The 14964-nt window shown below is 36.0% G+C and overlaps 2 protein-coding genes across 3 annotated transcripts in view; both read right to left on the reverse strand.

The window, feature by feature from the left end:
- The window catches only part of LOC140754440 (uncharacterized), a 75739-nt gene that overhangs the window by 40635 nt on the left and 20140 nt on the right, over positions 1 to 14964 (reverse strand). The gene's annotated exons all lie outside the window — the stretch shown is intronic.
- On the reverse strand, positions 7103 to 11305 carry LOC140754587 (uncharacterized). The gene is made up of 4 exons (XM_073089628.1): positions 10381 to 11305; positions 10153 to 10197; positions 8747 to 8910; positions 7103 to 7294 (listed from the first exon to the last, which is right to left on the reverse strand). The coding sequence occupies exons 1-4, from the start codon at positions 11117 to 11119 to the stop codon at positions 7103 to 7105; spliced, it is 1140 nt and encodes a 379-aa protein (XP_072945729.1). The 5' UTR covers positions 11120 to 11305.

Consider the following 14964-nt stretch of genomic DNA (forward strand, 5'->3'; position numbering starts at 1 on the left):
CATAATATTGGTGGGTGTGATGGGTTGATAGACATTAATAAGGATTTATGTATCTGAGATATATATCAGAATCTGAACCCGTACGATATATAATCATGAAAAAGTATAGACTAAAATATCTATACTATACTTCATGTATTATTGTGTAACTCTAAAAGTAAAACATGAAGTGTGTCCCAATAACAATTCAAAATCAAACATACTTTGATTTGCGTCTGCACTTACCAAACATAATGTTTTATTAAAACTTTCACTAAAGTAATTTATTTCACTGTGTTCTTTTTGCATTTATGGATGACCATTGACTGTATTAGCTGCAAAGGTCAGTGTCTGCTTCATATTCATAAAGATGTAGATTTTTAGAAACTAATTTTTAGTTTCATGCATCAACACGCGTTGTTTTTTCACTTTCTTTCACATTTTAATTAGTATGTTTGAAGAGTTTTATATTTTTACTAGATTTAGTTTTATTACCACTAGCTTTATAATTAGTGTTTTTAAATGATCACCGAAGTGCGAGTCGAGCTCGTTTGCGGCGGGTACCGTACCACCAAAATTTTCATTTATTTTTAATATGTTATCACGTAAAAATTTCAAGTGTCCATCTATAACGGGTCATGAGATTGAGTTCTTTGACCGATGAACAGACTGACAGACAGCGGGGGCATAGTATAAGGGTTACGTTTTTACCCTTTGAGTACGGAACCATAAAACTTTATTTCGACTTTTATATAGTAACAATCGGGCAATACATTCCTTCATATACTAATTTCAAATTCACATACTAATGACAAAATCTACTTCACAAATACCTACATTGTAACGTACTTTATCAAAATTCCTGCGTGTAATAACCCGTGTTTCAATCTACTGTAACGGATTGTGGTTTTCATTTTGGTATTTGTACACGTGTCTGGAATTAATATCTTTGAAAATTGGAAGCATTTTCGGTACATTAATTTCAGCTTCCTATTCCACTTTATTATATTTAATTTGCTTCTACGAATTTCATTTAGCTATGGCTTCATAGAGAGGATTATTTACCTCTCGTATAACATTTTAAGGCAACAAATTTCTTCCTAGTTTTATTGATCTTATATCTTCAATGTCATCGTATGATACCAATCTATGACATATTAGTTTAACATCAAGCATGAGTCACATAAAGGATCATTATTTCACAGAATAATTGCACGTATGTAACACGTTTTTATAACTTCATTTATTCATGCATATTCACCATATATTAAAACCATGCAACAATAATTTATGACAATGTTACATTACACAATAAATACAATTTATTTCGTGACAAAATTAAGAAAGTACATCGTTTTTAATTTATAGGAGTTGCAAATTACTTCTTACAAAGTTGCACGGAAATATAGTAAATAGCCTTTGTTAATTAAACCGTAATTGGCCCACAATTAATATTTCGAACAATAAACAAGACGCACGAACATAGCTTAATCACCGTCGAGTTAAATTAAAATTGACAAATTAATTTTCAAAATTTCCATTAAAAATAATTTGATTAATTTGCTTCCTCTGGCTAAGCCTGGAGTAATTGATGTTGTGTGGGCCGAGTTATAAGCTGAAATCAAATCTTTTATTATCCATTATATTAACGAGTATAATAAAATAAAGTGTAAATAATTATTGCAGGAAACTAGCGTGACATATTTCTTACGTTTTGGTAGAAGGATAAAGGAAGAAGGAAGGTTGACATACATCTATTTCTGCCTAATAACAGCAGTGTTAGGCGCTGCTGTGTTCTGTTTTGAAGGGTTACCACAGTAAGAGAGACATACTTTTCCGAGGCATTCCAGCTTAGTCCTCAGGGGTAGCGGCGCATCTGTGGCCGACCTCCGGTACGAATATCTAATCCTGTCTGGAGTCGATTACAGATGTCCATGGGCGGTACTAGCCAATTACCATCAGGTGGACTGCATGCTCGTCTGCTACTCCATATTATAAAAAAAAAACTTTCATTTTATTTACATCAGCTTTTAAACTTTGTGTCACGTTTGCCGCTTTACGCTTGTATTACACGCCCATCTTTCGCCGTAGACAACGAACAATTTCTAAAATCAAAAAGTTATACGTTATAGCCTTTCCTTCTATTTCCACGCTGTGAGATGGTCTTGATGGCTCGTAAAAGTAATAGAGACTAAGAATATAGTTTCTAAAGTTTAAGTGGGCGACAATTCCGGAGTAGTCGTTAGAAACTCCGGCAAAATGAAGTTTTCTGTCATTAGCCATTGTACTAGAATGAAACAACACTAACATTGTATGAGGGTTTTTGTAATAAAGGAGTAGCAGATGAACATGCATCTGATGGTAAGTGGCAACTACTATGGTCATCTGTAATCAACCCCAGATAGGATTAGATTTCTGCCTGACACCTGCCACAGATGCGCCGCTACCCCTGAGGACTAAGCTGGAACGCCTTGGAAAAGTAGGTATGGCATACAGTTCAAACCAGAACACAGCAGCGCATAAAACTGCTGTTATTAGTCTGAAAGAGATGCTGCCGGAGTTGAACCACAAAGTGTTCTACCACCAGTTTGTCAAACTTTTTTTTAAATTTTTCATTACGCCTCAAAAACTCACCCCTCAATTCAAAATTCAGTTGATCTTTGGGTCAAGGAACGGCATAATAGTAACCAAATTTACCTAAAAACACCAATAAGCAATATTAGAACGATTTCTACGCCTAATTTCAGTGTAACAAATATTCCGTTATAATTACACCATAGATTAGTAAAGATTACTCACTCCTAACAAGAAAATGTACCCAGTTTTGAGAATTGAAATAATTGCGTAAAAAAGTTTTGCCACGTCTCCGTGCTAAAATGTCCCTAAAATATTTGAAATATTTTTTTTATATTTATTATGTAAATTACGCAGTATTAGTTATTTATTCGTAAATTTTCTCTGAAAATGTTTTTATTTGTCAAGAATTCAAAAAAAGAACTTACTAATAAGCCGTTTGTGGCATCATTCAATTTCAAGGTGGCGAAGTATCTTTACTAATCTATGAATTACACAACGAACAATAATAATTTACAATTTAGTTAGTTTACACTATGTTGTATGTTTTATAAATATTAGAGCACAGTTATTAATTACTGTATTTTAACTGAACCAATAACGTGAGTACAGCAAGGTCATTTGAGATGAAAATAAACTTTTCATAACAAAGCTCTCAATCCGTCGTGCGCCCACAATGATTTATCGGAAACTATAAATAGTGATTGTTTCAGCAAACGAGGCTGCCTTTTATGATGCAGAAGCATGTTAAAATTGAAAGCAGTTATTATAAAAAGAAGAAGCAAACTGCTTAAAATATAGACCATGTCACTACCAACAATGGTGAATTTAATGACACCTCATATGTTAAATTTCGTCAAGCAGTTTGCGTTGTAGATTATGCCAAAGAATGAGACATTCATACTGTAGGAAGAAGAATTATTTGCAGACTATTTAAAAAAACATATTTTTCAGCTAAACCATATTTTATATAAACAGGCAGTAATAAAGATCATAATTTTTTTTTTTAAAAAAGGTTTCTTACAATACACACATACATGCATATATATACTCATAAAACATAATCCTTCGCAATTGGGGTAAAAAATATAAATAGAATGTGCACAGTTGTGTCGGCAACTTACATATGACGCGACCACCTCAGTTATCAAGAGTGTCAATGCATCTTCCCCATAACGAAACATCTTGTGAAATAGCGGTAGTGATGTTCAAGAAGAGTACTGTAACTCTACTTTGAATAAAATATTTTTGACTCGATTGGCTTTAGGCGGAATCCCTTTAACATGTTTTACATGTTAAATAGATACAGATTAGATGACATCTCATCATGAGATGACGATGACGATGATGACCGATAGAAATGAGGCGACGACCAGTTACCATTAGATGAATTGCAAGATTTTTTCTTATTACAATTCCCATTTTATAATTTGATTTGGCGTCTGCCAACCCTACACATATAATTCAAGCATCTGGATAATATAACACTACGAAAAACAAGGGCATTTGTTAGTTAAAAATACACTTTTCATAAATCACTCCATCTGCACGCAATGATTTATTGGAAACTGTAAAAACAGACTACAAAACTAGAGCATAAGCGAGTTAGTATAGTTTGCAAGAAGCCTGCAGATATGATGTTGCTTATGAAAACAGTTCTGAATCAAGTTTAGAGAATAAATCTTGATTCACAACTGTTTACGTTCTCCAAGACATAATTTTCGATGGTTTTTGAGAAGTTAATCTTGCTCTTAAATATATGTTTTCCCTTATTTCTTATCAAATCTATCCCTTATTCTAATCATGCTCTTAAATATATATTTCCCTTATTATTATAAGTATTCCGTGTATGTAATGGTAAGTGACTACTCTCGCGCATAGTCCTAAAAGCCAAATAACATAGGAGTAATAACTGAGATAGGTCATAGATACGCTACCTCTGATAGTCCACTGAAGTAGTAGAAACGCCTTCAATAAATATATCTCCCTTACCGTACACTTCAAATCAGAAACAGAACACAGCAGCGCTTAACACTGCTCTTATTAGGCAGAAATAGGCGTGGCGCTGGTGCGGTCAGAGCCCACAAAGGGTTGTACCATCACTACTTCAAATCTTCTTTTATTGTTTCACCATTTAGTATTATAAAAACTCAATAATGCCTCTGATACGCGATGTAAATATCCTACGTGTTTAATAAAATTATTGTTTAAAAACATAATGACTTAGAACGTAATTAGAACCATATATATATCATATATACATTATTATCCATCTGCTCAGAACTGGTCTACCACAACAAGACTATCTAGGCTACCACATAAGCCAAATGCGAATTGATAGACTTTACGGTTCATACATATTTAATGACCATACGGAGAACTCCATTTCATGAGAATTAGTAATTCACATGTCTTCCGAACATCGGAAATTCTAACTTCAAATGTTCAATGTGCAGGCTGATATTATTTATATACTTATATAAAAATAAATGTTTGTCTGTATGTCCTTTAGAGAATCGAAAACTATGCTTTTGATCATGCCATTGTGATGATCTTTAGCAAAGTTATTGTGCGTGAGCTCACGAAGGTTTTTGAATTTGTAAGACCAATTTTCGACAGATGGCGCCACTGTAATTCCAATGAAGGTACTAATTTTCAGTTATATGTATGTCATTTTTTTCCAAAAAACAGGCGAAGCCGCGGCCTCTACTAGCGACTTATAAACAATAATTTATTTCTACAAATGAACGGTAGGTAACTTGTTACTTTATTTTATTTTAATCTTATAAATATTAATTTTCGTTTCATATAAACAATAATTTAATTTCTAAAATCTTTATTACAAGTTATAAACTTTCTTTTTCATTACATTTATTCATACTATCTAAATTTTCATTATCTTATTAAAACATAGATTTTCATTACATTTTTGTTATGATTCAATTTAGAACAATTTAGAACTTAAATATAATTTAAAAACTCGAACTTGATAGTTTTACGAGTAATCTTATTTCAAATCTAATTTACCTAAAAGTATTCCATTAGTAAGATGAACTGAGATTATTTAAAGAAAATTGAAAACCGTTCACTCTAGACTAAGGTGAATGACATTGAGAAAATCCTATTATTTCTTTGTTTTTTTTTTCAAAAGTCTGGCGTCATTAAAAGGTCAAAATGTGGAACTCTTTTAACGTATAATGCTTATTACAATATTGTCATCACATTAAATAACAATAAATAAAACAATAATAAAACGCGTATAGAACGTTCTGATTTTAACATTTTGTAATGATCACGTTAATTAAATTATTAACTACTAAATTTACAAAGTATATAAAACAAAGAACATAAACCAACTCTTTCTTTTTTAACCACAAAACCAGATATTCATAAAAAGCTTTGCTCTTTATCAAATCTTTTAACACAAAGACCAATTCAAAAACGCTATAAAACTCCAGTACAATACTTCTGTTACTGTTAGGAAAACATATTTTCATAACAAGATTTATCCTATTACATTTTCAAAGCACACGGTGTACAGGCATTCATATGTACGACACGACATCGCATATTAAGATGCGACAATGTCTCGTGCAACGATGTCGTGACGCGTAAAAGTCACGTGACTCACGACATGATGCCATATTTAAATTTTTATGATTTTTTACTAATCTATGATATTTTATAAGATGTTATCAAACTTGCTCTATTGGTATTTGAAAGTCATAGCTTGATGAAGTTTAATAAACTAGTCAAAGCCAATTTAATTGAGCTGAAATTTTGCATTCACGTTTGGTTCGGTTACTTTACGCCGGCTACGCTTTCGTTTGCCACTCCAATCATATGGCAAAAGTAGTATGATAGACAAATGGTTTCAGGTTCGATTCTCATATATATTTCAGAGTATGTAAAATATTTTTTATTTTACATCAAACCCAAGAGGTTATCAGAAGGCTTTAACACAAGTTCAAGGGTAATATACTCGTAATCTTAATAAGAAATTTCTGAAACGTCACAAGATATGAGGAGGGCCACTGAAGGGATTTATATGAAAAATTCCTTGTAAACTTTGTCGCGGACTGCGGGAATTTAATAAAAACTTACGTGGTATTCCCAGGGGAACATGTGGGTTATGTTTTTATTAAATTACGACACATTAATTTATGATCATGTTTGTGTAACACTGACGTAACAAACTCGCATGCAATCCAAAGTCTTAGTTCAAGTCCAGTCTTAAGTCTAGATATCGGTATTATTGAAGTAACAAACAAAGAAGGAGTCCATCTTAAATGGACTAAACATTTGTAACGAACTCCATATATGTAGTATCAATGAAACTAGAAAGATCGGATGACAACTGCTTTATTCCTATAAAGAGGGTTACCGCAATATATCAAATACACATGTACCCACAACACCTTCCCCTTAAATAGGATACACAAACTATACAATATAAATCGTTACTCATACAATCCCTTCCCCCAACAAAAAAAAATAAAATTCAAACAAAACCCTATTAATAATTATTTGTAACATATAATATACCCGCCTAAAATGACAAGTTTGAATTGAAAAATTCTTTTGCTCTTTTACGAGTGACGGGAGGATTATAGGCCGTCGGTGACGCGTCTGCGCATCGCGTCGCCAGCCGGCTTTCCTCACTAGGCACATACTCCGCGTCCTCGTAAACAGGCGAACTTTCCCTACTTTTTATTAACATTTTTCCCTTTTGCTCCTCTTCCTGATTTGACAAAGTAGTATTATTTTTCTCATCTACCATACACTTAATTAAATGTCTGCGATTACGCCGGTATGTAGCACCTAGCTTATTTTTAATAATATACGATCTTGGAGTATGACACTTCGCATGAATTCGTCCGCGTACTTTTTTGTTATTATTGAGCATAATAACGTGATCGCCGACATTCAATTCTGGCAGTTCCTTCGTATGTCTATCATAATATAACTTACTTTTACGCTGTTTATCTAATAATACCTGATACTGTTGACGATTACTTTTTTTAGGTACAAGTAAATCAGGATGAACGGGTAATCTACAATTTAATCTACGACCCATAAGTAGTTGTGCAGGAGAGTCTAAATGATCGCGTGGAGTATTTCTATAACTCAACAAATTAAGTTGAAAATCTGTCCCACTATTTAAAGACTTAATAAGCATTTTTTTAACGGTTTGCACAGCGCGTTCACTTTTACCGTTCGATTGTGCGTAGTTCGGGGATGACGTTATGTGTTCAAACCCCCATAAAGATGCAAATTTTTTAAAATCGCGGCTACTAAATTGTGTGCCATTGTCACTAATAACAATTTCAGGAATTCCGTACCTTCCAAAATTTTCTTTCATAGCATCAATTACAGTATTCGACGATATATTATTCAATAATTTTACTTCAACAAATCCCGAAAAATAATCTACCAAAATCAAATAATATTTCTTTTTATATTCGAATATATCCGTACCGACCTTATTCCATGGCCAACTAGGAATGGCAACTGGTATCATAGGTTCTTTGGCGGGTGCATTCAAGCTCTCCTGACAAACTTTACATTTTTTAACATACCACTCAATATCCCGGGTAATGCCCGGCCAAAACAATACCTCTCGCGCGCGCCGCTTACACCGGTCCACACCTTGGTGACCGTCGTGTATAATGCTTAACATTTCATTCCTCAACAATTTAGGAATAAGTACAAGTTTATTTTTAAAAATAATATTATCAATAGAAAACAACTCATCCCTAATAGACCAGTAATATTGTAAATTATTAGGAACATTATACCGTCGTTCAGGCCAGCCGTTATTTATAAAAATTAAAAGTTGACTCAATTCTGAGTCTTTAACTGTTTCCTTTTTTATAAGCTGCAACTTAGCTTGTGAGATTGGCAAACTACTCATTAAAGAATTAACTTGGTATTGTATACCTTTACTTATGCTGTCATCATATAAAATCGGAAGAGGCGCACGCGATAGGGTATCCGGTAAATACATATATTTTCCTGGTTTATATATAACCCTTAAATCATAACCTTGCAACCTAAGTAACATTCGTTGTAAGCGAACTGGGACCGACTCCAATGACTTCCTAAATACACTTTCAAGAGGTTTATGATCCGTTTCAACGAGTACATCATTTTTTCCAAAAATGTATTGGTGAAATTTTTCACAGGCAAATACAATGGCGAGCAATTCCTTTTCTATCTGTGCATATCGTATCTGTGCAGCTGTGAGCGTGCGCGACGCGTACTCGACGGGGCGGCCCCCCTGCAGCAGCACAGCGCCCAGCGCAGTGCTGCTCGCGTCCACCGACAACACCACCGGCCGCGACACGTCAAACAGGGCTAATATAGGGGCATTACACACTAAATCTTTTAATGTTGTAAAACATTTTTGGTGACCTAATTCCCAACTCCATACGGTATCCTTCTTTAAGAGTTGTATTAAAGGATATATAGTTTCTGAATAATTTGGTATAAATTTTGATAAATAGTTAATTGCACCCAAAAACCTTTCTAACGACTTTTTATCGGTTGGGGCAGGCATATTTTTTATTGCAATTACTTTAGTTGGATCTGGTTTCATCCCGTTTTTATTAAAAACATGTCCCAAATAAACGACCTCTTTTACACATATTTTACATTTATCTTTGTTGAATTTAAAATTTATACCACGTGCTTTTTTTAATAATTCATACAAACGCTGATCATGCTCTGCCTTTGTGCGACCCCAACAAATGATATCATCTATAAACGAATCTACCCCAACTAAACCTTCGACAAGTAATTGCTTAATTTTAGCATGAAATACCTCTGGAGCGCAATTCAATCCGTAAGGTAATCTCATGTACTGATACCGGCCGAAGGGTGTCGCAAACGTACATAAGTCTGCGCTTTCAGCATCCAGCTGTACACACCAAAAACCTGAATTAGCATCTAAAACAGAAAAATACTGTGCTCCGTGCAACTTGCTCGCTATCTCATTAAGAGTAGGTAATTGAAAATGAGCCCGCTGTATAGCCCGGTTTAACGGCCGAGGATCGAGACATATTCGTAAATCCCCGTTCTTTTTAGCCGCAACAACCATTGAATTTACCCAACTTGTAGGATGTTCCACCTTTCTAATTATGCCAAGGTCTATCATTCTATTTAACTCCGCTTGTAACCGATCCCTAATGTTAAGTGGAACTTTACGCGAAGCGCTCACTACCGGCTGCACTGATTTATCTATTACAATATGATATTTTCCCGGTAAGCAACCTATTCCGTTAAACAAATCATTAAATTCCGATATATCAATACTATTAACGCGTCTTATCAACCCTAAATCAATACAAGCCTGTCGGCCCAGAACGCTTTGACAATCAATATTCGCTATGTTTAACACGTACATTTCATTTTTATACCACCACTTTATATCACAAATGCCTTTTACCGGTATGATATCACCGCTATATGATTGCAACTTTATATTTGATTTAACATTGAGTAACATCGGAGCATATCCTAACGATAGAAATCTTTTAAATGATAACACATTAATGTCAGCACCGGTATCTAATTTAAAATTTTCAGTTCCAAACTCACCCGTTAACGTCTCGTGCCACTCATCTTTAGTGTCCAGCGGCGAGCCTACCACAGAAATATTTCGCAACATAGAAACATAGAATGACTCACTGACATCGTCCTCTGATGTACTATTATTATCTAGCGATATATTATGCATTCTTTTCAGTCCGCCTGATTGACACATCCTAGCGTAATGTCCATAGTTCCTACATACATAGCACTTAACGCTTTTAGCCGGGCACGCACCCGGCCCGCACCGTAAGCCGCATCCGGGGCATTGCGAGGTGCCCGCGCGCTGGCGCTGCCGCTGCGCCGCGCCGCGCGACGCCCCGCCGCCGCCGCGTACACGCTCCGAACCTCCACCGCCGCGTCTCCCACGAGTCAACACTGCATCGATGGCGGCCAGGCTTGACGTGCCTGCCATGCCGCTCATCTCACGACACTCTAGCCGCCTGCTGCTATCACATGACAACTCATCCGCTTGGCATATCTTCACAGCTTTATTGAGTGTCAGGTCTTCAGCTCGGATAAGACGATCTCTTACCACCGAGCTCCTAATGCCGCACACGATACGATCACGAATTAAATCTTCTTCTAACGTGGCAAATTCACAGAATTTACTTAGTAGCTTTAATGCCGTGACATATTGACAAATAGACTCGCCTTGATCTTGATTACGGGTGAAAAAATTGTATCTTGCTAGGGTTATATTAGGTTTTACACCAAAATAATCATCAAATTTTTTCAGTAATACGGTGACGTCATCTCGTTCTTTGTCTTCGAGTGTGAACGTTTGATAAATATCAAACCCATCCGGACCGATAAGATTGACGAGTAGGCTTGACTGAACGGCTGGTTCTTCTTTATATACACCAGAGGCTTTTAAGAACAAATTAAACTGCGTCTTCCAACGCCTCCACGCGTCAGCCCGGCTGACGGGGCTGCCATCCACACATAATTCCACTGGCGGTCTTGCGTGTTCCATACTTCTAACGTACACACACGTAACACAAGTACTAATTGTTTTTCTTGCCGAGATCTTGCTAATTACTCGCGTAAAACAATTAATTTACCGCTGCCACCATGTAGTATCAATGAAACTAGAAAGATCGGATGACAACTGCTTTATTCCTATAAAGAGGGTTACCGCAATATATCAAATACACATGTACCCACAACAATATATAACAGGGGTTCTACCTGAAGCCGACCACAGATGCTTTTGCTGAAGACTAAGACGCTTATAGAAGTTTTTTGAAAGTCAACCGGCGTTTTGGTGGATTAGTGATGCGTTGCCATTCCAGAGGACTAAGATGCTTATATACGATTTTTGATAGTCAGATGTTTCGGTTCGGAAGTGTGTGGATATCTTTCATCGAATGCAAGAAATTCTTTACGCTTCATTTACTTATCACGCGACTTATCCTAGTCTCGAAGAGTAGGAACATATCTTTGATCAGGTTTAGAAAGTGTTTACCCTTAACATTTTTTTATTTATATGGCAACACAGGAGGACCACAGAAGAATGCAGTCCATCTGGTAAGTGCTGCTGCCGCTCATGGACATCAGTAATCAACCTCAGATGAATTGCATGCTCGTATGCTACTTTCATCTTTTGAAAAATAATTGTAGTTTAAAAACTAAATACCACGCTAAAATCGGTTCTTGATAAGTGTTCAAAATTTTAAATTATTTTTAGGTCCGATTAGGACCGTTCGAAGTGGGTAAAAATCGAGATCAAAGATTCCGTTACATACATACAGGTAAAGCTAACAAAAGCGTGGTAAAAACCGCTGAAATACATATGAGGGTGGCATGTACCCGGTTGAGTTGTACCAGTACCATCTTCGTACCTGGACCTTCAAGGTAATTCAATAAAGTCAAAGCAGTCGATCTGCCAATACGGAATTGAAAGTGTAGTGTAGACGGGCGTACGAAAATAACTGACCCACATGATGCACACTATTTATATACCGTCTGCCCGTTTGTCTGATTTGTTTACAAGTCGTATTTAAGGTCGAGATAACAGTATTATTTACAATCTTTTTATTTTACATTTACTTATTGTTAGTTCTTTTAATTGCTTAAATTGGTAGGAAGGTGGTCGATTCCAGGGTCACCACCGCCACACCTATATCTGCCTCATAACAGTGTCAAGTGCTGCTGTGTTCTGGTTTGAAGTGTGTGGTAAGGGAGACATATTTTTCCGAGACGTTTCAGCTTGGTCCTCAGGAGTAGCTGCGCATCTGTGGCCGACCAGGTAGGAATATCTAATCCTATATAGGTTGATCACAGATGTCTATGGGCGGAAGTAGCCATTTACCATCAGGTGGACTGCATGATTGTCTGCTACTACAATATTATAAAAAAATAGTAGTAGTAGTAGTAGCAGTATTAGTAATAGTGCCTTTAGTTTACGATTTTATGCAAGTCACAAATAGTACAAAGTACGGTGCGTAAGGATACTGTTAGTGTTGTGTGTCGTGATATGGAACCTAGAAGAGAAAAACGAACTAGACGTAGGGTAGATAGATTAACCTACCACTAGTACTTGTCAACGGTTTCTCCCCGCCACCGCAGTTTTGCCGTGACTACGATCCATGCAACTGGGTCGAAATATCGGCAATAAAGAAATTTAAAAACATATATCGTGAGTACCCATTACATAATAACAAGTGCCTTTAGTTATCAGTAGGAAATACCTAATTAACTCACAGTTGAAGAAACAGTAACAAAGTTAAAAGACAAAGTTTATCAAAGAAAATCAAGAAAGAAAATTAAGTAACTAAGAAAACGAAAACGACTTTATTAGTCTTTCCAACTGTACAAAGTTCTTCAAACAATATTTTTATAAGTAATTACTTTATCGTTCATTATTTATTCTCAGAATTCTCTAACATTTGAATCTTAGGTCCCAAGGTATGTCTTTGTAAGGTTTCATTAAAGTTAACTTGTATATTTCCCTGTTAACGTTTACTAATCCTTTAATGTTTATTAATATTCAGTCTATCCAATGACAATTTTTGCCTACAAAAAAATTAAACTATCTTTACTGTGGAGATTTCATAGGTTACTTTTATTATGCGGGGAACCCTTTTTTTGTTTACAAGGGGGAAACCTTCAAAAGGTACCCCGTGCCGTGGGAGCGACGCAGGGTTATGTGGGATTTTTACCGCACTTAAACCCCCCGGTGGCCGTCCTCGGCGCTGCTTAGAGGGCTTCGGGATCTCCAAAAGAACGCAACCAGATTCCTCCTAGCGCGTTGCCCCGTCGGGCTCCGCCCAGGTGAGCTTGACGATCGCCACACCGTCTGGTGCGTACGACGGTATGCGACCACACATACCGCCGCTCTTCCCGGGGTCGCTTACCGGCGGTTCGAATTCCTACTCTTGGCGCTCTTGCTACTCTGGGGTTGCGCCAGAAGCCCCCTTTTAGTCGCCTCTTACAACAGGCAGGGGATACCGTAGCCCTATTCTGGTCCCGCAACTATAGGGACAATGCGGGGAACCCTAATTACTTTTTTATAAAAATAGAATACTCGTATGTTACGTTGAAGGTTATGTTGAAGGTGGCAGAACCCTTTGTGGTTCGACTCTGGCGGCACCACCGCCACACCTATTTCAGCCTAATAACAGCAGTGTTAGGCGCTGCTGTGTACCGTTTTGAAAGGTGTGGTAAGGGAGACATACTTTTCCTAGGCGTTCCAGCTTAGTCAGGTGTAGCGGTGCATCTATGGCCGACCTCAGGTAGGAATATCTAATTCTATCTGGGATTGATACAGATGTCCATGGGCGGCAGTAGCCACTTATCATCAGATGGACTGCATGCTCGTCTGCTACTTCTATATTATAAAAAAAAATGTTACACCTGATAACAATGGCTAACTGCTTGTGAAAGTTCCTTCAAAATCGGTTCAGCCTTTGGGCTACAGTTGGGATATTAACCGGGACAGACACACAGACAAATGGGCACGTATTTCTTATTTATATCGATACTGATATTATATTTATTTATATTATCGATAGCTATATATTTTTTAAGTACAAATTTATGCAAAGTAGCAATCATAAGTCAGTGATTCATGGAATCAGTAGGTACTCATAGGTATTTACATCTCTAGAGGGTTTGTTTAGCGAGCTGTGTAATTCGAGAGTTCAATTAGCTGATAAACGCTTTGAAAGGTGGAATTACAGACTGGAGTAGATTTCGGAGAGAAAAGTAAACTCAATTTATTTTGTTAAAAATAGCTTGGTTTCGTCTTAGACGTAAGGAATTAAACAAAGGGTTCTTAATAGGATCTTAAGTTAAATTGTACCTATAGCTGTTATTTTATTATTATAACATAAAGGAAAATTAATATTTTAAAATTTTGAAAATCCGTTTGTAATATTTTAGGGTATTATTATTTGATGGGGGAATTACTACAAAAAAACGTGTACTTATTAAAATTACATGATCGAATTTAATTTCAAATAATATTTCTAAGTCAAAAACTATAATTTCAACTTACTTATATAAACATTATATACTTATATAGTAGTATCTTCCTTATGCATTGTTAATGCCTGTAATTAATTCAAAATTAAATTATTTAAGTACAATTTATTATTGTTTATTGTTAAATATTAAACTAAAAAATTGTTATTGAAGAAACCGATAAAAAACAACCGCTTAAAAATTAGACTCATATCAGTTCCACAAAGACGAATCAAATGACACGTCATAATCATATTTAAAAATCCGACGATTGAACGTGCGTAGGACGTGCCAAAATGAGATGTAGATATATACAATTATACATACATAAATAAATAAATACATACGCTCGAA

This window comes from Epargyreus clarus, unplaced genomic scaffold (assembly GCF_041222505.1).
Source record: "Epargyreus clarus isolate Ecla_fem2 unplaced genomic scaffold, WU_Ecla_fem_2.2 ptg000029l, whole genome shotgun sequence".
NCBI lineage: Eukaryota > Metazoa > Arthropoda > Insecta > Lepidoptera > Hesperiidae > Epargyreus > Epargyreus clarus.

Excerpts from the sequence above, each read along its gene's own strand:
- LOC140754587 (XM_073089628.1), bottom strand. The coding sequence starts at position 11,119 with ATGGAACACGCAAGACCGCCAGTGGAATTATGTGTGGATGGCAGCCCC. Across the intron at positions 10,198-10,380 it reads CGGCTTACGGTGCGGGCCGG|GCTCGCCGCTGGACACTAAA; the intron begins GTGCGTGCCCGG and ends TTTCTGTGGTAG. Across the intron at positions 7,295-8,746 it reads AAAAGGAATTGCTCGCCATT|GAAGAGGAGCAAAAGGGAAA; the intron begins GTATTTGCCTGT and ends TTGTCAAATCAG.